The 26,221-nt window shown below is 40.2% G+C and overlaps 1 protein-coding gene across 1 annotated transcript; it reads right to left on the reverse strand.

Moving 5' to 3' along the window:
* Positions 1 to 3,246: 3,246 nt before the first annotated feature.
* On the reverse strand, positions 3,247 to 25,596 carry LURAP1L (leucine rich adaptor protein 1 like). Its single transcript, XM_062609038.1, has 2 exons — positions 25,078 to 25,596; positions 3,247 to 4,153 (listed from the first exon to the last, which is right to left on the reverse strand). Exons 1-2 carry the CDS (start codon positions 25,279 to 25,281, stop codon positions 3,779 to 3,781), a joined length of 579 nt encoding a protein of 192 aa, XP_062465022.1. The 5' UTR covers positions 25,282 to 25,596; the 3' UTR covers positions 3,247 to 3,778.
* Positions 25,597 to 26,221: the final 625 nt, after the last annotated feature.

Here is a 26,221-nt window from a genome sequence, read left to right on the forward strand (position 1 = left end):
GTATGAAGATAGGCTGAGAAAGTTGGGGCTGTTCAGCCTGGAGAAGAGAAGGCTGCATGGAGACCTCATAGCAGCCTTCCAGTATCTGAAGGGGGGCTATAGGGATGCTGGGGAGGGACTCTTCATTAGGGACTGTAGTGACAGGACAAGGGGTAACGGGTCAATACTTAAACAGGGGAAGTTTAGATTGGATATAAAGAGGAAATTCTTTACTGTAAGGGTGGTGAGGCACGGGAATGGGCTGCCCAGGGAAGCTGCAAATGCTCCATCCCTGGTGGTGTTCCAAGGCCAGGTTGGACAGAGCCTTTGCTGACATTGTTTAGTGTGAGGTATCCCTGCCCATGGCAGGGGGTTGGAACTTGATGATCTTAAGGTGCTTTCCAACCCTAACTATTCTATGATTCTATGAATATATCTTTTTGGACTGTCCCTTATTGTCTCTGAATTACACAGCTTACATAGTGGAATGTCTTTCAAAGACAAAGCTTCAGCAGTATGGAAATAATGGACTGGCTGTTGCTTATTGCCTACGATTTTGCAAATTATCTTGAAATTGCTTGTCATGTCTGGAAGCAAGCTGAGTGACAGAAGAGCTAAGATGTTAGGAAATGTCAGGGCATTAATGATTTATATTTGCTATTTCTCTACTTTTTTTTTCTTCTTTTTATCCATCTGAAACAGACATAGCTTTGTAAAGTGCTTTCATATACTCTGCCCTAGTCTACTGAATATTGATTTTTAGATCTGTAAATCAGGAAAAAAATATTACAGGGAAACCCAGGGGAAAAAAGAGCACAGCTCTCTAAAATGCTAGAAGAGGGCATCCAGAGCCCCTTTTGGTGGACAAAGATTTTGCAAGACCAAAGTCAAGTCAAGAGAAAGCTGGAAGAAATATGTAAAATGTTCAAAAGCAAAACTATTCCCAATGGGAATATACTTTTAAGGAGCACTGAACATTCTCTAAATAGTGAAGTCATAGTTTAATTGTAAATTACTTATTTTAGGAGATTCTCAAATTTCATGTCTTAAACTAGAAGTCAGAGTAAATTATTATCTTTTCACTATGAATTAATTCAATTAAGGAATCTAAGTCAAACCTAAATCTTTGAAGATTTTATGCTTCTAAACTAAAACTCAAGGTGTTCATGTTCCTGGAGAAACATAACACCTGGAAATTCTTGCTCACTTCTCAGTCTCCTGGAATCTCTGTTTTGTCATTTGTACTTTTTCTCCACCTCCAGTCAGGAACAGAAGCTTCTAATCACACAGCATTTTTATCTCACCACCTCTAGCAGTAAGCTTTTTTTTTTTTTTTGCCAGGTTTGATTCCCATATAAATGGAGTTTTTAATCATAACAGGATAAACCTATCATTGATGTAATTGTTATCTAGTATTACAGCTGTGAGTGGGTGGTGACAGCTACAGCCTGTATTTTTCTTGCAGTCGTTTCAGCATAACTTTAGGGGATATTTGAGAAGATACGTTAAGAGGACTTTTGAATTCCCTTCATAGTAGAAAAAATTTATGTGCGTCTTGGCCTACTGCCCAAAGTCTCAGCTGGAGAAGAAAAGGCTGTATATACTGCACGTTCATTACCTTCAGAGGGAGTATACATCCTGATGTTTAACTTCCATGCCAAGCAATAAGGCTAGAAAAACTTTCAAGAGAGTCACAGTTTTATATCAGGGAGTTAGTTCTGCTCCCTAGATTCAAATAATTTAAAGCAATACAACCTATTTTTAATTCAGAGTTGATGTTCTGTTTAATGGTGCACAGAGAAATAATTTTTCCATATTTTTTCCTTGAAGCTTTTGTTTTTTTTCCAAATTATGTTCAGCAGTCATAAGCTGGGGAAGGAATTAAAAATCCTAAAAATGTTACATCAGCACAGCATTGTCATTTGAGGGTTTGCCTCTGTTTTCCTTCAAGCTATCTGCAGTACCCTGGCTGACCTCAAAAGTCGAATTGAGAAGCCTCATGCTTGGTAGCCCTACAGTTCTCCACTCTCATTGTATTTGAATAAATCATGATGTGCGAAGCAAAATATACATAACTTGGTATTTAATTCTGAGGGACACACACATCTATTCTGTTGAGAACTAATGGAACTAAGCACAAAGCACAAACTGCCACTTTCAATTTCTTTTTATCTTTCTCCACATTCGATATTGATCAAGGCTGGACAAGACAGAGCCATGGCAACGTGGCTTGTAAGAGCAGAACCTTATTGAACTACTACTTTCTCTGAAATTAACCAAACCAACATATGTCGACACCTGCATATACTAGCTTTATTCCTTCAGAATGTGTAAAATATATTTTAAAGAGGAAGCCTGTATTATACTTGGCAAACATTAGTTTCTTTGGTGAGAAATTTCACATTTTACTGGAAGTAGAAATACAGACATGGCAAGACTTTTAGATTATGTGTAAGTATGAACATCCCTTTCACAATCTGTTAGCTGGAAATACGTTCATTAACCTGTTAGTGTCCAGTTCAACGCTATTTCTTTTATTCTTATTTTTTATTCACTGTAGAAGGATAAAAACTTGTTTCTTTTCAATTCTGAAGCAATTAAAAGAAAAATCTGCCTCCTAGTCTTCTGCATGAAAGCATGGGCCACGGAAGCTATGGACTTTCCACACAGCAATTGACCTGTTTTTCTGCTTCCAGTATGAATGACTAGATGCAGCTCTCAACTGTACCAGTAGGCATGAAAAGGTTAAAGCAAATTTTCATTTGTAAATCAGGAAACAAAAAGACAGCAGGGCAACACTTTCTCTTAGCAATAATATTTGGCAAAATCAAAGTAAACTTGTTAAGGAGGAGGGTGTGCATACAAAAGCAGAACAGGGCATGCCTTCCAGCATGTTGCCTCCTGTAAAATGTTTCACAGGAGCCCTCTATAGCCCACAAAACTTCAAGGTAAAAATTCTAATCAAGACTTTATATTACATTTTTTAAATAACTTTGCTGATAAATTTTAGCATCCAATGGATATCCATGGATATTTTTAATGTGGGATGCCTTTTTTTTGTTTTTTTTTACAGATGTAGACTGCACCTATAAAACAGCAGGTTCAATGAAAATGAAAGATGTGAAGCACAAAACTGAAATACACTCTTATGCAGAGCTTCCAGTATTGAAATGCATCACTGCAAGACACCAATGAATCCCAAAATTTAAAACCGTAACTCAAGAAAGATAAGAATATTCAAGAAGAAAGAAACTTCACACAGAAAAGTTTAGGATACTTTGTATTCCAACCGAAGACAGCTTAACAGAATCAAATATCATTGATTACAAAAGGAAAATATATTCTGCAGAGGTATTTTCAAGATTCAGATTTAAGGCTCAATAAGAACAGTGTCACTGGAAAGGCCAAACCTGGTAGTCAAGAAAATTTACCACAATGTATATTTATTAGAAGATATTTTATTGCCAACAAATACAAAATTGTTGATCTCATTCCCTGATGTCTCATTTTAAAGATAAAGCTATACCTTCACCACTTACAAAGACCTGTAAATATAGTGTTGTAAAAAAATTAAAACAAAAATGAAAAATTGCAACAATAAATTAAGAAAAACAAAAGGAGGAGGAAAGCCCAACCCACCAAGGAGAAAATGTATTAGAAGTAATAGACAAGTTATGAAGTGGAACCAAAGTATCATATTATGTTTTACTTCCAAGAGAAGTTTGCACACAAAATAAAATAGCAGCAAAGAAAAAGGGTAAATACAAGTGCATTTGCGTCCCTCTGGAATGTATTCTCATTAACCGAAACAGTAGTACTCATCCGAATCAATTTTGGGATGCTTATGCAGAGGCTGTGAGTCCTCCATAACAGAAGAATCGCTGAACTTGTCCATGTCTGAAGGAGTGTTATGACCCGGGACATCATCCACTAAGGTGTCCAAATAACTCCCCACTGATATTCCATCCAGTCCATCACTACAGTCTTGTAAACTGTTACAGCTGCCGTGGAGGGATGTCTCCTGACTTTCCAGCAAGCTGCACAGGCTGCCACTCAAACTGCTACCTCTGCTCGCAATGGTCTTCTCTTCAATAATCCACTTGATTGATTCAATACTTTCATTGATGATGAGTAGCTGGCGCATAAGCTTCACATCAGTGGCTCGGAGATTAACCTACAAGGCAAAAGTGACTTTAAAAATTACTCATTTTCTTCAAACTGTAAACAGTAAGCTGGAGGCAATAAGTGTGTTAAAAAATACACAAAAAATCCACCTTTCACATCTAGGACAAATACATTTAAGTAATTAGGAAAAGAAAAAAAACACTATTGCTATACTAATGCTACACTTCCAATGAAGTTGAAGCGGAATCTGATCAGACTACAAAAGCAGTCCATTAACACGAACACTAGTCAATGAGAAGACTTGTACACACACCAACCAGTACAATGCCATTTATATAAGAAACACAGCTGCTATGACAAATCTTGGGGACAGCTTTTTACTATTCAGAGACGACAAACCCCATTTCCATTTACAACTACACTAGGCTACTCAGCAGATACAGGCAGCTGAGCATTCACCCTAAACTACCCTTATTTTGTGTCTATTTGGGCAATCTAAAATTTGCATATGTGCATAATTTGGAAAAAGGTTTGTAGCCTTGCAACTTTTATTCATACTACCCCTCAGTTTAGGTTGCAAACTGCTGTATAAACATCTAAGAGTTGAAATACTGAACTTACTGAAACTGTAAATTTGAAATTATTTAAACCCATTAGCTGAGGATGATGAGTTCACCATCAACCACTTATTACAGATTAACAAAAAAAGCAACAATTTGCAAAAAAACCCCACACCTAAATAAAAAAGACACATTAAGAACAAAGTTTTACTTTCCAACTTAGTTGTGGTGATGATGCACACACAGAGAAGTGTTAATTTTAAATATAAAGCACAATGCATTACAGTGCTGCATTTCACACACATTGTGAAGTTAACTGCAAGTTTTCCTTAACAGACACTTTATAAGCTATTTTTTTACTCAAATTTCCACAGTGAGATGACACATAAAGGTGATCCCCAAGGGGTTTATTTCATGATTTTTTCCTTTTCATCTGAAACATCACAAGCTGTGATGTTATCACAGCCTACCACAAGTCAATAAAAATCTGTGTGACCTCCTATTCATCACACAAGTGAAAATACTGAAAATTCAGTCTGAAAAACTGAGGAGGTTTCTGGGTTTGACCAAGTTTGGAGAGCCAGAAGCTACTTCCACCCATGCTGTGAGAAGATGCTGGTTTGTGACCTTTCCAACAGCACCTCAGGACCACTGAATGTTTGACATCACAACACACTTTCAGTCTCATCACTTCCACAGTAAGACCTTTACCTAGATGAACTTTTGCCGCAGTGTCAGCATAGGGCATACGTGCTTAAAACCACTGGAAAAAAGATGCCAGCCATTTCAGATTAACTCACAGGGATACCATATATAGCATGTAATTTGTGTCATATTTTATCTGTGTTCTTACATCTTTTAATTGTACTAATCAAGCATACTCGATGCAGATATGTCACTCTTAAGCATTTAGAAAATACTTTCTTTTATATGTAATTTGAGTGTATTTTACAAAAATGTGTGCCATTGTATCTAATATGTACATATACACTGCATGCTTTTCTTCCATAGGGCACTAACATCTTACCTTCTAGATTATTAATTCAAAAAAGACAATACAGTATATCAAATATTTGAATATCTTCAGTCAATTGAGAAATAAGGAAGAAAACAATTAAGATCTGTGATGCCAGACAACAGACATTTTATACTATTCTCTAAGTCCACAACTGTCACACAGAAATATAGCACCTGTACTGTTCATACACAATGGACTAGGATGGAATCACTATTCTCAGGAAGCAAAGACTGCATCTTGTTTTGCCAAGAGTATGATCTGGACATGGTACTTTCCATACACAAACACCATTTTCTCAACATCCTAAATTACACTGACACAGCACAGTTGTTCAAAAAGCTATTTTTATGTATTTTTATTCTATTAGATATTGCAGAATATTTTATTGGTTCTAGCTGGGATGCTTCATAGCAGCCAGTATGGTGCCATGTTCTTTTATCTGTGATTAAAACAGCATTGATAGCATACCACTGTTTCATCTGATGCTGAACAGTGACAGCACAGCATCAAGGACTTTGCTGTTCTTCACGGTGTACACTCATCAAGTAGGCTGGGGCTGGGAAAGATGTTTGGAAAGGACAAAGATGTGGCAGTAGGCCAGAACTGACCAAAGGGATGTTCCCTGCCATATAATGTCGTGCTTAGCAATAAAATCTGTGGGCTTGGTCTTTCCAATGCAAACATTGCTTGGGAGCTGGCTGGACATCAGTCTGTTGGTGGGAGATAGTGACTGACTTTGCATCACTTGTTTGTTTTTGCTTGCTTTGCTTTTTTTTTATTTCCTTCACTTTTTAAACTGACTTTATTACAACCCATAAATTTTTCTCACTTTTCTTCTTCCAATTCTTTCCCCTATCCCACTGGAGGGAAGAGGGAAATGAGTGAATAGACAGTGGGTGCTTAGTTACCAGCTAGGGTTAATGCAACACTAACACAGTGTCATAGAATTATAGAACAGCTACAGTTGGCGTATTTCAAACTTTTCTAGTAACAGACTGACATATGCATTCACAGTCTCCTTCCCCAGTCCCCAGAATGAGTTCTGAGTTATCCTCAATTTAGTATCACACGATTTAACACAGCCAACCAGGTACTGTGCAGAACAGCTTTACCATTCAGTTTTAACAATACTGTCCATCTGTCATAGTTTCAGATATGAGGTTCTGAAAACAGATTGACCATTTTGTAGCAACTCTTGCTCAAGCTAGTTCCTCTGCTCCTATCCATAAATCACTACAAACTATTTGCTCAGCAACTAGACTGCCATGAAAGCAGTAAATTACCCAACTACTCAAATGCAAGTACAGATGTCAGCAACTTGCTTATGCAAGCTCAGAGACAGCAAATTGCCCAAAAGGCTGATTAAGTGTTTAAAAGAGCTAGCACCAACACTTTTCTAATGAAATAGCCCCTTTTAGATAAAATAGACATATATTTCAGATTCAGTTCACAGGAAGTATTTATTCTGTTCTTGTTCTAAATACACCCCCAGTTTCAACATTTCTGTGGAACCGCCTTGCTGGGAGTAAATTTTGCATTCCTGTGTACTTGAGTCCTCTTCCTCCAAGCTACCATGTTGTCCTAAGTCGCATATATTAAGATTTTCCTAAAGCAAACATTAAAAAGTAGTTCACCAGGTGTCATCTTTCTTTTAATAGGGATTACTTTATCATCTGCTTGATAACACATAAATGTCACTGCAACATTTCTTGCCTCTTATCTGCTTTAGCCCAGACACAATCACATTGGTTCATACGCACTTACGCAGTTGCAACTCATGTAACTGTTGGAGTAAAGAAGTAATTTCCAAGATGGTTCAATTAAACGGACTAACCACAATTAAATCTCATCATGTTTGACAGCTCAATTCCTTATGCACAGGAACAAGTGCATTCCAGAAATAATCTAAACAGAGTGTATCACAGCTAACACAGGTATTTCAGAACAGTTTCTTTTCTGAATGAAGCTGCTTTTTGAGTTAAAGGTAGAGCACCGCACCACCAGAGGGAAGGTGCATGTGAGCATGTATCAGTCCTCAGCACAAACTTGAGGTTTACAGAGGAAACGAACTGTGACAAGAGTGAATAAGCAATTCTGGTTACAGGCGAGCTTTTATATCTTTTTGCTTAGTTTGTACATTCACACTAGCATAGGTCCTCAGGAAGGATCATAAATGCTTAACATCAGCTATTCATGGCAAGAGAAAAGAATTAAATTAAAGCAACGGCATCTTTCAATTGATGGAGTCTGGCAGCACTGGTGGACTGAACAGATCAGCATTTAGACACACCAGACCTTCAGATATGTAACAGGTAACCGGCTTAAACACCTCTCTGTGCCTCCCTCCCTCTCATACTGGTTGTTCTAACAAGGTATTTCTTCCTTACACAGCTAGCCTATGGTCTTCCATTATAACTTGTGCAACACAGTAATAATTTATTCAAGAGAATTTTTATATATACAAACGTATGGACACCTGTGTACATGTATGTATACGCAGATACATACAGATATTCATGGGTTGTATGTTTTTCAAAAAGAACTCGACTAGGATATTGCTTCTAGAATAAAACTCTCAGTGACCTGGGCGTTAATAAAGATAATTATCACTTCCTGGCAGTCACTGAAAATATTGCATTAGCTGTCCCTAGCCTAGTCACTTTTATTTTTGGCTTCCAGTCAGCTCCAAACACAGAGGGTCCCCTTCCCCTTTAAAAATGACAAAGCTAAATATTCTGTTCACTATATCATTTTAATCTGTCAAAGATATCTGCAACTCTAGTGCCTTTCTGCAGATTACTTTCTTTTAGATTCCTGGGGTCACATGCTGCTGCTGCTTATTTTAACAAGAAGTCTGCAGGGATTGTACTGATAACCCTAAAATGCGGTCTGAGGAAAAGATACTCCTAGGTTTATTTAAAATATATTAGTTTGATTTTTTTCCATAGCACCTTGAAGCTGTGTGCTGCAAAGAGCCCACTAGCAAAAGGAAAGGAAATGACAGCCTGAATAATAAGGCATTTCCTTCAAGACAGATCTTTTAGCCAGAGCACAGTGAAGTAAGTCTCTACAAGATATAAAATCTTAAACTCATTAAGTTAATGTATTCAGGATACAATTTAAGTCACTCAGCTCAGAAGTTCTGCTCTGCATAGGATCTTAAGCAGGACTCAAGACACTGATTTAGGGTTGGCAACTATGGAATCCATGTTTCGAAAGCAGTATTATTTTTGATGGATATTCCACAATAAATGGAAGTTGGATGGAAACAGTAGCAAAATATGGTACTGCACAGAAAGACACTCAGAGGTTCAGCACATGAGCAGCATTGCGGAAGAGAATTAACACATGAAGAGTTAGATGAAATGGACAACAGACAGCTCTACTACCATTTCACAAACAGAATTTTAACCCAGTAGAATCTTTCCCTCATCATCATCATCAGCCAAAGAGATGTTTGTGATTACTACGGTTTAGGAATATTAATGCTACTGCTGTTTTCTAGGGTATGTCAGAGACAGCTTTCCACTTTCCCATTCAATTTCATTTATTTCCTGTGTCATTCAAGATGAACAGATTTATGGTTATTCAGTTATACCTACTTACCCTTTGTTTTATTAAAGGCAGATTACCTCAGGTTTCCATGGAGCAATGAATTCCAGGAACTCACTTGAGATGTAATAAAATCAACCAACCAATCAACCGAACTCCTCTAACAATCAATGCCTACATAGTAATTTGTTTTGGATTCTGAGAAGTCTCTTTCTTCACAAAAGCTAACCTTATTCTACTTTCTCCTGGTGTTACTTTGCTATTACAAACACCGAGTAATAATTTTTAAAGTAACTGAAAAAAATAGTTCCCAAGGAGAAAGGTGAGAGTATGAAAAATCAAATAAACATTGTCTGGCAATGATGAATTAGTTGAGCCTTATGGAGACTCAAATTTGTAAGCAGATATGAAAGTATATAAAACTCATCAATAAAGCCTCATCAAAAAATTCGGTAGGAGAATATACGTAACATGCTAAAAAGACCATAAGCAACATATTCAAAATCCAAAATTCAGACTATTTTGCAAGCATTATTTAATTGGAGTCACTCAGCTACCACATTAGAACAGGGATGAGTGTGATCACACACACAGGCTTTGTTTATTAAGCAACCACCATAAAGCATGCCACTTGAAGGTTAGGAAGCTCAGAATATCATTAAAGTAGCTTTTTAGCACCAGTGAGTAAAATAAATGCTTTCTCTTCCATTCTCTCCTTAAACACACAGAATGATTAATAGGCTGTGCACGAGCTTCACAGTACTTTAATTAGCACATATGCATCATGTTAAACCTCTTCAAGCCTACTTCAAAATTGCCCCACTGATTGAGGATGGTTGCACTGTTTTCTTCATGTAATTAAGCCACTTTGGGCAATGTTATTTCAGGATCAAGATGAAAAAGCAGAATACCTAGAATGACTTCTGAATTTGAATGTAATCTTCATCATCACCTGCCAAAAAGCCAAGGAGCTTTTATGCTGCAGAGAGTAAGAGCACAGGTTTACTGCCTGTGCTGGAAGGGATAATGTACGCACAGGTGGATCTGTAACTGCTTGTGGAATGCTCCATGTCCACCTCACTGCAAAGTCAACTAGTTTGGTTTAATTCAGGCACAATGATAATTCAATCTAACCCAATCAACTTTACGCTGTATGTGAGGTCTCTCATTTGTTCAATTTCTTCATATGCATAAACAATGGAGGTGGTGACCAAAGTCTGGCAGAGATGAGACTGTCAGTGACTTGAAATAGGTGCTCCAGTGTTTGTCATTATGCCATGTCTGTCTGACTGTGGGTTACCCCATTTTATGATATAGGTAAACTAAATTTCAGTCAACAGTGGTATATATATAGATCAACAGGAGTTTTTGTGTATCTGGTTTCTTTCAGCATGGACTTAATGGGACATTCTGGAACACTTGCTGGTACATTTTCCCATTTCTTTCCTTTTGTTTTCTAGGCTTGTGGCAATTTTCAAACAAGGGAGTACATACAAAAGCTACAGATACAAAAGCTAAATTTTTGTGAGCCATGGCTGATTTGCAGTTGCAGTTTGCTGATAGAGCTTATTTCTACAAGTTGAGCACATCACACTGAACTTTCTCAGCTGTACTTCCATGATGAGTCGCAATAAAAACATTATAGCAGGTTACAGAGGTTATCTGGATTGCTTATTTTCTGCCTTCTTTTACAAAATGTATTATTTATATTCTTACTTCTCTGGAAGGCGCCAAAACTGTAAAAACCCTCACTGCAGATTTCTAGGCAGCATTCATTACAATCACTGAAGTCACAGCAGTTCAGAAAGTGAGCAGTCACTAAGACTTCAGCTTCTGTCTGCACCCTTAGAATCATAGAATAGTTAGGGCTGGAAAAGACCTTAAGATCATCTAGTTCCAATCCCCCTGCCATGGGAAGGGACACCTCACACTAAACCATCTCACCCAAGGCTCTGTCCAACATTGCCTTGAACACCACCAGGGATGGAGCATTCACAACCTCCCTGGGCAACACATTCCAGTGCCTCACCACCCTTAAAGAACTTCCTCCTTATATCCAATCTAAACTTCCCTGTTTGAGTTTTAACCCGTTACCCCTTGTCCTATCACTACAGTCCCTAATGAAGAGCACCCCTATAGGCCCCCCTTCAGATACTGGAAGGCTGCTAGGAGGTCTCCACGCAGCCTTCTCTTCTCCAGGCTGAACAGCCCCAACTTTCTCAGCCCGTCTTCATACGGGAGGTACTCCAGTCCCCTGATCATCCTCACGGCCCTTCTCTGGACTTGTTCCAACAGTTCCATGTCCTTTTTATGTTGAGGACACCAGAACTGTGCACAATACTCCAAGTGAGGTCTCATGAGAGCAGAGCAGAGAGGCAGGATCACCTCCTTCGACCTGCTGGTCACGCTCCTTTTGATGCAGCCCAGGATACGGTTGGCTTTCTGGGCTGCAAGTGCACACTGAAGCCGGCTCATGTTCATTTTCTCATCGACCAGCATCCCCAAGTCCTTCTCCGCAGGGCTGCTCTGAATCTCTTCTCCGTCCAACCTGTAGCTGTGCCTGGGATTGCTCCCACCCAGGTGTAGGACCTTGCATTTGGCATGGTTAAACTTCATGAGGTTGGCATCAGCCCACCTCACAAGCGTGGCGAGGTCCCTCTGGATGGCATTCCTTCCCTCCACCATATCAAATGAACCACACAGCTTGGTGTCATTGGCAAACTTGCTGAGGGCACACTCAATCCCACTGTCCATGTCAGCGACAAAGATGTTGAACAAGACTGGTCCCAACACCGATCCCTGAGGGACACTACTCATTACTGGTCTCCAGCTGGACACTGCGGCACTGACCACAACTCTTTGTGTGCAGCCATCCAGCCAGTTCTTTATTCACCACGTGGTCCATCCATCAAATTGATGTCTCTCCAATTTAAACACAAGGATGTTGTGTGGGACAGTGTCGAATGCTTTGCACAAGTCCAGGCAGATGACATCAACTGCTCTACCTTCGTCTATCAGTTCCTTAGCCCCACCATAGAAGGCCACCAAATTGGTCAGGCAGGATTTCCCCTTAGTGAAGCCATGCTGGCTGTCACCAACCACCTCCTTGTTTTTCATGTGCTTTAGCATGCCTTCCAGGAAAAAAAAAAAAAATAATGGAAAGAAAAAAATAATGGGTCCCTTGACTTTGCTAGTTTAAAAACCACTCACCTCCTCATGACCTTGTTTCAACCTGCTGCAGTCCCAGCACAATCCTGCACAAAATGCGCACAATAATTATTTCTACACATCCTTCTGTACAATTTGGCAGCAACATAACATAACTTTGTGAACAGTGCTTTCTAACTGTGAAGGAGAAGAAAGAGTGTGATGTCACATCAGCAAGAAAAGGATTCTCCTGTAAGCAGAGCTTACCATTAGCTAAAGCAAGGAAGTGGGCAGAACTGATCTGAGCCACCACCTGAATAATGAGGAGTCAGAGCTACTTTATAAGGGAACAAGTTAGCTCAGTAAGCAACGAATGTAAATACATTAATGAACAGGTCTCAAGGAAATTACTTGCAAGACTATGAGCAAAATATTATGCCAGTGTGGTTATCTTCTGGTATAGAAATTACAGTATTGGTGATTTACATTTCTCTTACAACACTCTATTTTAATACATAAATTTTATACATACTAATTGATCTCCTTCAGACTTACCAGGAAAATGCATACCACCAAGCTGTGCAATTGTTTAATTACATTATCTCCATAACAAAATAATGGCTTTCAAGGCCTTTTTCCACCTCCCTAAAATATGGATGATCCTTTTCTTTGGCGTATGTGTGGTCAGCCTCCTGTCTGCATTAATACCTAGTAAAATCTCAATGATTTGGATGAATCATTCACCCAGTAGAGTACAGTCGTGGGGTTCCAGTTTGTGCTTTTTTTTAAGATCACACTATTTGAGGTCTCTTGTATGCTTAACTGTAACACAAAATTCTCATGGGGAAATATTTTTTGTTCGTTCATTGTATTTTAATTTTTTGGCCATCCCTTTATTTTACTGTGAAAAATGGCAGTTTAAATTCCTACTAAGTAGATATGACAGTCATTATTGGAGTGAAACGTGCTATACATCAGAGAGCAAGGGGCAGGAAAAAAATAAAGGTTAGTTAAGTCCCTATTTCATCACTTCCTGCCCAAATAAAAAATGCTAAATCACCTTTTATATATGGATGCATCATAGAATTCAGAGACAGAAACATCCAGCCTCAGGAGTATGAATGAATATAAAAGGAAGGTTTATAAAAGGGTCCTGATTATTTTAGAGCTTAGTCGAATGAGCAAGAGAGGGAGCAGTGAGGAAATGCTGGGGTTTGAGAAGAGCAAAAAGGTTCTAATACGACGGGAAGTTTTTAGTGCATGTTTCCAAGTATGTCATACTGCTGTCATAAAAGCAGCATCTGACCATAGAAATGTATCTAGTATGACAGAGGTGAAGACGTCCAGAAAAATCCATAGTAGGGATTCACATATGTCGACAGACAAGATAACACCACTGCAAACACTGAGGTCAATATTCAGTGGTAACAATCGGCTATGGGTGTCAGAAAGTGTTACCGCGAATGGATGATCACAGCATCACTCTAATGTGCTCTGGACACCAGCCACAGCACAGAACTGTGTCTTCCCCACAGACATGAGGCAGTACTGGGGCTCAACAGCAATATCTAGATTTATTTCTTTTTCGCTGGATTTCACTCTCTGCCTTACTTATGCTTCTCTTGACCAAAACATGCTCTTCAGAATACCATGGAAAATAAAACAAAACAGAAAACATACAGGTTAATTTATGAATTAGGTTTGACTAACAGGCACTCCAGACTTGCTCATCTCTTTAAAAATTAATAGAATTTAATACCGGCAGTGTAGGAGTATGTTTAAAAGCCTAGAACTAAAAAGTCAAAGCAGATCCAGTTTGAAAATGTTGTTTTTACCGAGACAACAGTGTTCCTTGCCTCATTATTATTTTTAAAAGGAAAACAAACAAACAAACAAAAACCCCAACCCAACCAAAACCAGAAACAAAGCAACAGAAGAAAATACCAACAAAACCAAACAAACCAAACAAAAAAACAAAACACAACAAAAAACCCAAAACCAAACCAGAACAACTTGTTCCATTAAGTCAGAACTAAGACATGACAATGTTACTACTGGGGACAAATCTGAACTTTCTTGAAATTCAAGCCTGCTTTTGCGATACCAGCTCTATGAAATGAATTCAGAATGGTCACTGTGAGCTACCTCATCTGCCTATGGGGAAAACAGCAGCTGTGCCTCCACTCCATTGCTCCAGTCACAGCAGCTAGTGCTAGGAGTTAACAAAGGAGCATGCAAATTCCATGGCCAACTGAAGTTGAAGAAAATTACTGTTGCTTTGACATGCTTGTGGTACTGCTCTTTTCTTGCAAAGAAGCTTGCCTATGTCTTACATATCTGTTACAAACTTTCTACTGTTGCAGCATTTAGTTTCCTCCTACAAAACCTATAATGGCAGGAACCTGCCACAGGCCACCACTTGAGACTTAAAATATTTCAGTGTATGGCACAATTCTCCCACAACACATGGACAGCCCATTAACTGTGACAGTTGCTGAGGTGACCCGGTGAAAGCAAAATGCATTTGTAGTTACTGATCAAGAAAAATCTAAAAATTATCACTCTGGTTTTGTGCTCACTCCTCATAACTGTATAGTTTTGAGAAGACTAGAACAACAGTCTATATCAGAGACATTGTAAAACTTGAACGACTTCTCCACCTTGACATATTTTTTAGACCCCTCCAAATACTGTTAGTCAGGAAACCTTCCTGACCATGAAAGGTTTCTTCAGTAACAAACTACATAAAAACACTACATTGCCACTATTTTATCATTATGTACTTTATACTCAACACACATCATTTGGCTTTGCCCAACAGAGAAAACAGTCTGTATTAGCAGCCAAACTTGCAGAACAAATTCAGGCTTGCAACGTGGCTGGAACAGTCCTTCTCTAGGCATGCTTCCAAACTCACATGTTAAGTGTTATCCCAGGAAGGATGCTAGGTACTCACTTCATTAGTTTCCTGAAGAAGTGACAAACTGATGAAGATCCTTCTTATATAGAAACGCTTCACAGTTTCCTCCTTGCTGTCGGAACTGTTTTTCCTAGTCATTTATAATTATTTGAAGGGTCAAAGTCGGAATCTCAAGCTTTGTAGACTAACAAAATCTTTTCAGAAAACACGCTGTATAAAAAGAGTCACGTCCAGTGTCTGTTATGTCCCATAACCACACGAGTTACAAAAAGCAGTACAACCATTTCAAATGGAATTTTTCTTTAAACTATGCCTTCCTATAGAAAAAAAATAATACTCAGAAAAATGGAAAGCAACAGAACTGTTCTATCTTTGCTTCCACCTTGGGAGCTTGGAAACACTCAGCACATTTGTTACAATATAATTGGATGAGTGAAGGAGGTTTCATGGCCAATGCAGCAATGCAGTAAAATGACTGTCCTTCTGGAAGCATTTTAGTCATGAAGGCAGCTGATATCTAATAACAGTAAAAAAAATTACAAATTAAGCCAGTAGAGTGTTTATAAAATCTGAAATTCCCAGTAGTCAAATAGCAATTTAACACTGATTTATGGGCACTAAATGCTTTAGCTTCACCTGGCATTGCAGTCAGCAGGGCCTTAGAGTATTGAGAAGAGTTTATTTTACACCATGGCAACTGAAACATTCACATAACTTCTCCTAGCAGCTTAGCTAGTTTGTGTTTCCTGTTAATTAACAAATGTGCCATAGCATTCCCCTGACAAAACATAAGTATTAAGAAATGCCAAATTAGTTCAAAGGGAAGAGAAGGAATAGATTGCCAAGGCTAGGGTTGCATAGCTGTGCCAGTACTGCACATCTCCATGTTCATGGAAGCTCTGGGGGAGGTTGCATACTTTAACAACTGACATATATATACTCCTTAGTGTCCTTATCTCCTCTTTCGGAAAGAGGGAAGCCTTCTTTGGTGCAGCTTCAAGGGGAGAATCCTCAGACACATTTTATTCCTGCTCATCCACAGCACTGGAACCCAACACAGGACATTTCTAAAATAACTCACCATCCAAATATGCTTCTAGATTCGAAAACACTTGAGCTGTGTTGTTTATACTTTTCAAAGCTGTAACACAAGGTGGCTTACAGACTTTCTGGATGTATTTTGGTCACTTATTTTGGTCATCCTTCAGGCTAAGGTTCCTTCCAGATGGTTGTCATGAACACTTCCCTAACACAGGCAAGCATTTCTTGATGCTCGCAAAACTGCTCAGGTACATAGCTGAACAGCTTTTCAGAACCTGAAGCTCTTTATGGGACGACTGGTCACTTTGGACAGAACCCAGCTCTCACCACAGACAAAGACAGACTTGGTAAGACACCCACTGACACCTAAGCTGTAAATGACTGGTGACAAAGAGAAAGCATGTTAAAAGCTGTGACAGGGCTTTCAGCAAAAAAGAGTCCCTGCCCATGGCAGGGGTGTTGTATCTAGATGATCTTTAAGGTCCCTTTCAACCCAAACCATCCTGTGATTCTATCCAGTGACAAGGGTATTTCAAAACTGCTTGAAAACAACTACAGTATGTACAAGGCCACAGGACAGCACAAGAGAACAGCTCAAGTGACCTGGAAGTTTCCTAACAAGAACATCCAGATTCTCTTTTTCCTGAAAGGCTGAACTAGATGACCTTTTGAGAAACCTTCCAACCTGGGCTGTTCTATGAAAATCATGCTGTTCATCTGATTTAATCAGAAAGTTTGTAACAGACGCGTAAGACATAGGTAAGTCTTACAGAGGGTGGGTATTTTCTTTTTTTTTTTTTTTCTTTTTGGGGTGGGGTGGATTTGGTTTTGTTTTACCTATCTGTTCTGTAAACTAATCAGCCCAAACTGGGTAATCCTGCTCTTCAGAATTTCTGTGCTGATGGACACCCTCACACTTCAGTCCAAATTCACTTTTCTCCTGCCTCCTTCTTCAGTTGCTTTTAACAGCTGCCATTAACAGTTTCTTCAGCATTGTAAATAATGCAATAGCTTTTTGACAAGCCTGAAAAGGGCAATTTTTGTTTCAGCTATTTTACAGCAATATTTAGTAAAGCTAATTCTGCATCATCACAGCGTCTAAAGTCATCGCTTTCCTATCTATCTCCAGTACAGGAGGTTTGCATTCACAAAAAAAAACATGCTAAAGTTTCACGCACTGCCTGTTACCTGTGTTTCAGTAAGATTTTAAAAATATCTACACAGATAATTACAGACTGTGTGTGGCACAGAACTTCTGACCTGAGATGGTCTTACTATTGCTATCAAAACAGTTACAGACTTCTCAAATTCAGAAACTAAATTACCTGCTGATGCCATCTCAGGCTCCAGTTGCCCTACTAGATGCCAGCTCCCATTCCACACCAATAAGGGTAAGTGGGTGGTTGAAGCTGAAATTCAACACAATGGCCTGAAGGCAAAAAGTAATCCACCACCGGTAAATGCTCATAACTAGCAGCCCCACATATGAGAGTGATGGCTGGAAAACAAAGATTACAAGCCTGCCTTCATAACAAAAATTCCCCTTTTATTATGAGATTACCCACAATTGCCTGTTCAGAGCTCTTTACTTTTAAAAACAGTAACCTGAGAACTCTCTTTTGACACTAACATTTAGGAAGCCCAATTTACATGGTTATAAATGCAGATAAAAATCCAAGAGAAATTACACTCAATTTAATTAAATTCCAGTTGCTTTTCAACCGCTCAGGTCCTCTGTCTTTTTACTCCTGTAACTTCATCCTCACTTGCTCCAGATTCCTGTATCCAGCCTCTCTTCCAGAGCACAGACAGAAATGAAATACGCAGGAAATAAACATGTCCATTGTGGAAAGTTTACTGGGGTTTGAGCTTGAAGGCAGCGACCAGACAAAAGATGTTGTAACCTTTAAAAATTACCTGAAAATGTATTATTTTCCTTTAACTATTCACTGGTGGGGGGGGGTGGGGGGGGTGGGGTGTAAGCGTTGAAGAGTAGAAAGGCACTGGTTGGCCATTACCTCAATACATGTATTTGGTATTGTTGATTTAATTTTTTCTGCTCACACAACACAAGGTATTTTTTAATTATTGTTAGCCGTAAGTATCTACAGAAAACAAAGTATCCACACAAAATGATGATAATCGACGTGCTGGAGAACCTGCCTTATGAGGAAAGACTGCAGAACTTAGGTGTTTTCTCCCTGGAGAAGTCTTGGGTGAAACTTCACCATGGTATTTCAGTACTTACAGGTCGACTACAAAGAGGACAGATACTCCACAAGAAGCTACATGGAGAAGAAAAGGATCAATAGGTACAGCTCCTATTGTTTTATCTTGAGGTTTCATTCTGAGGTAAGACTTTTTTTCAAAGTGAGGACAATCAACGACTAGAACAACCTCCACAGGGACATGGTGGAGTCCCCATCACTGAAGGTTTTCAAGATGCAAACAGACACGGTGCTTGATAACCTCATTCAGGCTCCCGTTTCCCTGAAAGGCTGAACCAGATTATCTTTTGCGATCCCTTCCAGCCCGGGCTATCCTATGAAAATCATGCTGTTCTACTGATTTAATCAGAAAGTTTGTAATCTATTTTTTAAAAGCTATTATAAGTCACTTAACTGTAGAGGTCTGTGCAGAAGGGGTTTAGTCTTTATGTCTTTTCATTAAAAATTGTCAGCAATCAGACTTTAAGAAGCATCATCAAAGATTAAAAGCTTTCTCTTCCCTTGAAACAAAGTAATCAGGAAAGAAGCAACATCAAAGTATAATATATACTCTTTGAAATAAGGGCTGGCAAGTGTCTCACCATACATGAGCAGTCTAACTGGAAATCTGAAAATATCTCTGACACTGCTGTGATGATCCATACCTGAGCACTTGTATATCACATTGATGCTGCTAGGTAAGGGATCAGCAACATTTCACAGACTTTTGGTCCAGCAGTAGCTAATAATGTAAGCATATTCACCTGTACTTCCCAGGGACTTAAAACGTTCAATGGCTGCTATAGCTGAATGAGAACAGCCATAAGCACTGACTGAGTATAACAACATAAAGATGTTCCACAATTTGAAACCTTTTGTCAGGCACTGGATGAGATTTGCCAGTCAAAAGATACATTTAAATATGTGTTAATTTAAATAAGCTTGCTACCTTGTCCTTCCAAAGATGGTCTGAAAGATGGAAAACTTGGCAAAGTTCTGGTACTATAACTGGATTGAGATTTTTTCTCGCTAGATTTGATCTTTTTCCCCAAGGTTCAATTTACAAATCCATTTTAACCCAAGTATCTTGATATCACTGTCCAATCTGCATTATATGTAAAAATTACAAACTCTAGTACATCATGCAAATCAGAGGGTATGAAGGAGAGAACTCATTAGCAAGATCCAAGATTACCTCCTTTTTTAGTGAACTTTCAGGAGGAGTTGGAGAAATAAGTGCGTTATGATTTCTGTATGCTGCCTTTCTACTTCCAAGAAAAGACTCATTTAGTAATTCACTGAATAACTGCTTGCTAGGAAACCAAGCTCAATCAAACTCTCCAATGTAGGCTTGAGGCTTAGCCACTAGTAATTTTATATTTAAGATTTTATCTTCAATCTAGTTTTTAAGCGAAAATTTCAATTAATCTAATAGAAAACCAGCATCTGATACACGGCTTTGTGTTGCTGACTAGACACACTGAACCAGATCTTGGCTTCAGTTAAGTCAATTGATGTTATCATACAAAACACTGAACTTAGCAGCTTGTACCTACAGCATGCGTTGGAGATGTTTCACATCACAGTTGCTGACTTTTTTAAGAAGGTCCTTTAAAGAAACTAATAAAGGCAGACCCCCCACAACTGTGGATCTAACAAATCTAAGCAAATCTGAAGTTGTCCAAACTTTTAAAAGCTGGTAGAATAGAGTTGCAGCAGCTCTGCCCTCCAGCTTGTGCCTTCATTTACATGCTAAGGGTATGTAACAAAAAAAAAAAAAAGGAAAAAGAAAAGGACTGGCATCACAAAGATCATATTTCCCTAATTCCAATCAGTGAAAAGTACTTCTGCTTCATTTTGTCAGGACTCCATGCTAATTAGCCTTTTAAAAATTGTTATACTAAGATAGAACTAGGAAAACAAAGGGGAAGAAAACTCAGCTAATGAGAGAGCACAGCAATAAGTCTCTACCCCAAATAGCTCTAGCCTAAATAGGACACACTCAGCCTCCTGGCAATAGGATTGTTTACATTTTCTTTTATTGCTTCACCCTAAAAACTGCTACACTCAGAATACCCAGTTTGGCCTTCAAACTCATGAATATTTGATCCTCAACAGAAGGACTCTCACCTAAAGTCTCAGCACTGCCATTCACCCTTCAATTCCAGGACACGGTTTACCTTTTCTGCCTGTGTTAGTTTTATGCAAAGCATGCTGATTTTTTTTTTTTTTTACTGAATGTAACACAGACTACACTTGATTTAGACTTTTTAGCTTTCGAAGAGGCAATAAAAAGTTGATTTGGGAAACTTTTGAACAAAAACAAAAGAAAGCAAACCCACAAATTTTTTCCATGTGTTAAGGAAAATCTTCCTTTGAGTAATCCTGGAACTTGTGAAGGAGAAATGAGGCTTTTGAAGCAGTATCATTTTGGCCTGCAGAACAAACCTCACTGATTATTTACTGCAGTGTGTAGCTGTTGAAGTCATACATATTGAGTGGTGACCTCAGCAGCATGATACAACAGGAATAAGACTGCAGTTCTAAAAGGCTACTATTAATCCTCTGATGGAAGATTCCACCTAAAATACCACAGGAGCAAAAAGTTTAACATTACTGTTGTGACAAATTTCATACTGAATAAAGGGCATACTGGCTAGTACGAAGTATTCATCACATCCTAGGATGACCAGAGCTCTGGCAATTATGATGACCCACACTGGCAATTACGTTTTGTTTGTCCCTTTTACTTGATGGCCTTATGCCTCAAAGGTCTGCAGGATTTAATACAATCTCCATCATGGCCTTGGTGGGGAAAACAAGGTAAAGAAGGAAAAGGAGGCCTGGCCAAGCAGGTACACATTTCAAGAAAGATACTGTGGTGCCTCGTGTGTGATTCAAACAACTACCAGCAAAACCGGGCTTAAAGTATCGGGCTTAAAGTATCAGGCTTAATGGGAAAAGAACCATACACTGGGAACAGCAAAAGTATCTGAAGAAGCAAGATGCAAGCCTCATAGCCACACACACCCACCACCAATCTGTCAGGTGCTTTAACTCACAGTCAAAACCAGCATTTCCAAGTCAAATATTGGCATGGTAATACCCTTATCTCTCAAAAATCCCCTGCAGTAGTTGACACAGGAGAGGTAATCATTCATCTTCTTCCAGCCCAAGGACATGGCAACTTGCTGAGAGTTCTCAAAGCTTACACCATCTCTTCTCTTCCTCCTAAGTATCCAGTTCAACAGATAACGCTACTTTGTTCTGAAGCAAGATATGCACTAGCTTCTCATAAACAAGATGGGTAGAAGAACAGAAGATCGATTTATTTGGAAGGACAAAGTGTGCATTGACAGGAAAGGAGATGGCCCTCCAGTTTTAAATAAACAAAAACTTGCACCTGCTTCCACTCCTGTACATTTTAATTTACTCTGGCCACTGGAAGGATTACATGTTGCCTGAGCTAAAGCTTTGTGTCTACTTCCAAGCTTTACAAACAGGTTCAGGTGTGTTTCCCTTGTTCTTTACTGTCAGGGGACAAACAATGGGATGATGAAGGAACTCAGAGGTATTTTATAGTAGCTATGAGCTGCGAAGTGACAAGAAAACATAGTTAACAGTAAAATACGTCCTTAATACAGCCAAGAACTTTGGGATCACCATTATTTAAACATAATGATAAGTCAGAACATACTAAGGCAGTGTCTATAAAACTGCTCTGTCAGATTTAGTGGAAATTTGTCAGCAAAGGCAGTCACTGTGACAAACAATAGCTGTGGGAAAGGACGGAAGTCAAGCTGCATAATTGCACAATTTGTATAAGGCCAAGTTTAAAAAAAAACAACCCTCAAAAATTGTTCAAAATATCTTCATTAACAAAAACACAAATACAAGAAGACAATGAGACAGGACCGCTCAAAGATCAAGGTGTCACCACAGTAAACAGCCTTCAGTATTTTATGTATGACGATCAGAGTCATAGATAAAAACAGCCTGGATGACCTTGCTCTGTAAACACTTAAAGGTTTGTCTCAAGTCTGAAGCAAGCAAGCAAAGCACAGATGTGGTTATTCAAAGTGCAGTGAGTAGGCTTCAGAAACTGCCCTCACAGAGCAACTAGAAAAAGATAGCTTGATGACATTTGTTTTTCTTAATTTTTAGTATTTTCCTTTTGCATTTGTTTACAACTGCAGCAGCTATAAACTACTTTTCTACATGTTTAAGGCCTTTTAGACCTTACAGTGAAGCAAAAAAATAATGCACTACAGAGGTGAGAAACAGGAAGATAGATAGAAATTTTGGCTCTGTTTTAGGAATGATGTGCAGGAGAAGAAAAAAATAAAGAAACACAGGAAGAAACAGTATGATTTTTACCTGATGCTGTTCTTAAATTGATAATATCTGTACAATGTCAAAAAGAAAATGGCATAGCGGAAGGTGACAGACTAAGAACAAGAAGAATCTTTAACGATAATGGAAAATCCTTAAGTAAGCAGCTTCTTTGCTCACTAAAGAGAGCAGGGAAAAACCCCAGGAAGGCAGATCATTTTCATGCTCTGGATTACATAAACTGTCTGAGAGCATGGACACCCACAGACTAGAAATCGAACGGGAAGAGGTATGTAGCAGAACTCCCGTTACTTAGCATGAGCAATGAGTTAGATGTTAAAGTCACTCTGACTGACAAAGTGACAAAGAACCGGAGCAGTCAAGGATGTTGGGACTAAAACATAGTCATGTTCAGGGTAGGCAGGGAAAAGGGAAACTCTGTGGCAGGGGAAAGAAGAGGCAAACTGAAGACTGTGACATGAAACTTGGAAGTATGAAGTAGGTGAACAACTCAAAGGGTGATGAGGGCAAGTCACTTTTCCTCCCCTCCATTAACAAGCCTAACTGTCATGACATGTTGAAACAGTCATGCCAAGAACTCTGCCCACCTTATTTGTTTCCTTTTCTGTCCAACATCCCTAATGGTTTTACATGACATGCTAACTGCAGGCCACTCTACACCCCTTGTGCAGGCTTCAAATTAAAAAACAAACATGACCTATGCTGACAATATAGAGCTTAGCGTTAAAATTGAAATCCACAGTGATCATTAGACTAAAATACATCGATAGTTTGTGAGAATCCCTTAAACCATATGAAGCTATACAATAGCAAGTGTGATTTATAAATTATCTCTCCAGATTAACATCATTATCTTGGCTGTTAACTCTCAGAATATCCTTTCCTTATTTCCCTTTTCCCCTAGCAAGCTTATTCTTTAAAAACTCTTACTAACCCACCTTTTACTTATATATGCATAAGGTTGCACAGCAACTGATGGTATGGCATTATGCTTGTTCACATAGGATGAGATTGCTTTGTTTGCTGTAAACGACCAAGTTCTAAGATAGTTGCATAAAGCCATCTCAATATGTTGCCAGCAAAATCCTCATTCCAAGCAAGCTCAAATTCCATGCTGTTTTCAAATAAGCTTAGTGGCAAGAGCTAGGGAAAGAACTGCTACTAAAAAAGTCTTGAAACCTCACCCAACAATTACACTCTAGTAGAAACGGAAGCTAACTATGCTCACACATCTCAAGTATTATGGATTATAAGAATCATATCTCATGAGTGCTTACTAGTTCTTGCTCACTTGATTGCAGAGGGTTGGTTTTTTTTTCTGCATTAAAAGAGCCAGCATCATCATTTTACATCATCATTAAAAATAAGTTTATTGAGATGGTGACATACCAAGTAGGAGAAGTTCCTGGGTTAAAACAGTAAACAAGTCATAAGTTCTGAACTAAATAGAGCACAGTCCCACCACAGACCATTGGCAAAAACAAAAACAAAACCAAACCAACCAACCAACCAAAAAACCCAACCCCCCCAAAAAAAAAAACAACCGAAAAAAACCCTCTCAGCCCAATTATAAATGGTTGGTTGTTCAAGAATTACTGTGCACCTTCTGCAGCCTGTTTATAACTAAATAAGCCTCTAAAGACCTCTGTCCAGAAACTGTGTCACTTAATAACAGGTCAAATTTTCAACCTGAAAACATCTAGTGCCTCTTTGGGTATTAGTCACCCATAAGGAACCGGTGGGATGCAGAAAGGCATTTGCAAGAGAAAGATGAGAGCGCTATTTCGTTTATTGGTACAGCAGCCTTGGCAGCTGGCAGGGGAACACAAGCCAACAGCGAGTCACAGCCGACCAGCCGCACGCCGTTCACAGAGCAGTCCACCGCTCCCGCCGGGCAGCACCCAGGGTACCGCCTCCCTCCTGCCCCCCCGGCTGCACATCCCCGCACCGCACCGGGGCCAGGCGGCAGCTGCTCCGTGGAGCCCTGCAGCACCACTTCCCTGCGCCGGAGCCGGCTCCCAGAGCGGGCGGAAAGCCGCCTCCGTCCCCGGCCGACCCCGCCGGGAGCGCTGCCGGCGGCGGGCCGGTGCCGCCGAAGGGAGGCGGCGGTGCAGGAAGGCTGCAATTGTCCCAAGCGCTGCGGCAGGGCCCGTCGGCCGGCTCTCAGCTACTCACCATCTCCTGCCTCAGGAGGTGAAGTTTTGTCTCCAGCTGGACCAAGGCGGCGGCGCGGCGGCGCCGGGGCCCAGGGGCCCCGGCGGCAGTGGCGGGGCGTTCCGGGAGCTCCTCCCCGCGCAGCGGCCGCGCCAGGATCTCGGGCACTTTGCGCCCCAGCTTTTGCTCGACGTCGCGCAGGTCTAGCGGGGAGCCGGGCTCCATGGCTTGCCCCGGACGGACCCGCGGCCGCGGCGCCGGCACTACCCGCGGCCACGCGGCCGCGGCACGGGCGCGGAGTCGCGGTAATCCGCAACCGCGCCGGAGCCGGCGGCAGAGCCGCGCAGGTGACCCGCCGCAGGCATGGGGACTTCCTGGGCCAATCAGCCCTCGCTCGCACCGGTTCTTTACCACAGCGTGGAAATTCAAGAGCAGGCGAATGAGGGCGATAGGGAAAAAGTCCCCCTAAAAGAAAAGGGGGCGCAGCGGCGCTCCGGCCGCGAGACCGCAGAGCGCCCCAGGACCAGGACCCAAGTCATCGCTCCGCCTGGCCAGCCTTGACTTTAAAGGCCGGTGGCAAGTGGAAGAGGCGCGGCGGCCCTCCTACCGTAATGGATAGAGAAGAGGCGCGACACGGCGGCGGGGCGCCCCCGCCCGTCGTGGAGTGCGGCCCTCTCCCGGGAGCTTCCGGGCAGGGCTCGCGGGCAGTGTGTGCCTTCGGAAATGGGAGAGGACAGGGAGGAGAAAAAGCGGACAGAGAGGAAAAGAGAAGGTAGGGAGGAAAAAGGAGAAGGAAAGAGAAAAAAGAAAATATGGAAGAGGAAAACAAAAAAAGAAAAAAAAAAGGAGAAAAAAGGAAAAAAAAAAGAAAAATGTCTCCAGAGCTCTGTGGCCCTAGATCCCTTTCTAACTGGGATGGGAGTGTACATACAGTATGGATGTTATTTCCACTTGTCAAATAGATTTTATTGCAGACAGGCTGATTCCCTCTCTTTCCTGCCTTGTAATTTTTTGTACTCCCTTCCTTCTCTTTAAAAAGCAAAACTTAAGACTGAGCCAGTTGCTGTAATTCTGACATTGAGGCATGAAGACAGCAGTGCTGGAAGTGCCCTGTTGCTCCTTGACCCCAGGTGTTGCTGTGTAAACCTCACTGCGCTGAAAAGTC

The sequence above is a fragment of the Pezoporus occidentalis genome, unplaced genomic scaffold (assembly GCF_034315485.1).
Source record: "Pezoporus occidentalis ecotype Australia unplaced genomic scaffold, CSIRO_AGI_Poc_V1 ctg133, whole genome shotgun sequence".
NCBI classification, from domain to species: domain Eukaryota; kingdom Metazoa; phylum Chordata; class Aves; order Psittaciformes; family Psittacidae; genus Pezoporus; species Pezoporus occidentalis.

Excerpts from the sequence above, each read along its gene's own strand:
- LURAP1L (XM_062609038.1), bottom strand. The coding sequence starts at position 25,281 with ATGGAGCCCGGCTCCCCGCTAGACCTGCGCGACGTCGAGCAAAAGCTG. Across the intron at positions 4,154-25,077 it reads ACCTCCTGAGGCAGGAGATG|GTTAATCTCCGAGCCACTGA; the intron begins GTGAGTAGCTGA and ends TTTGCCTTGTAG.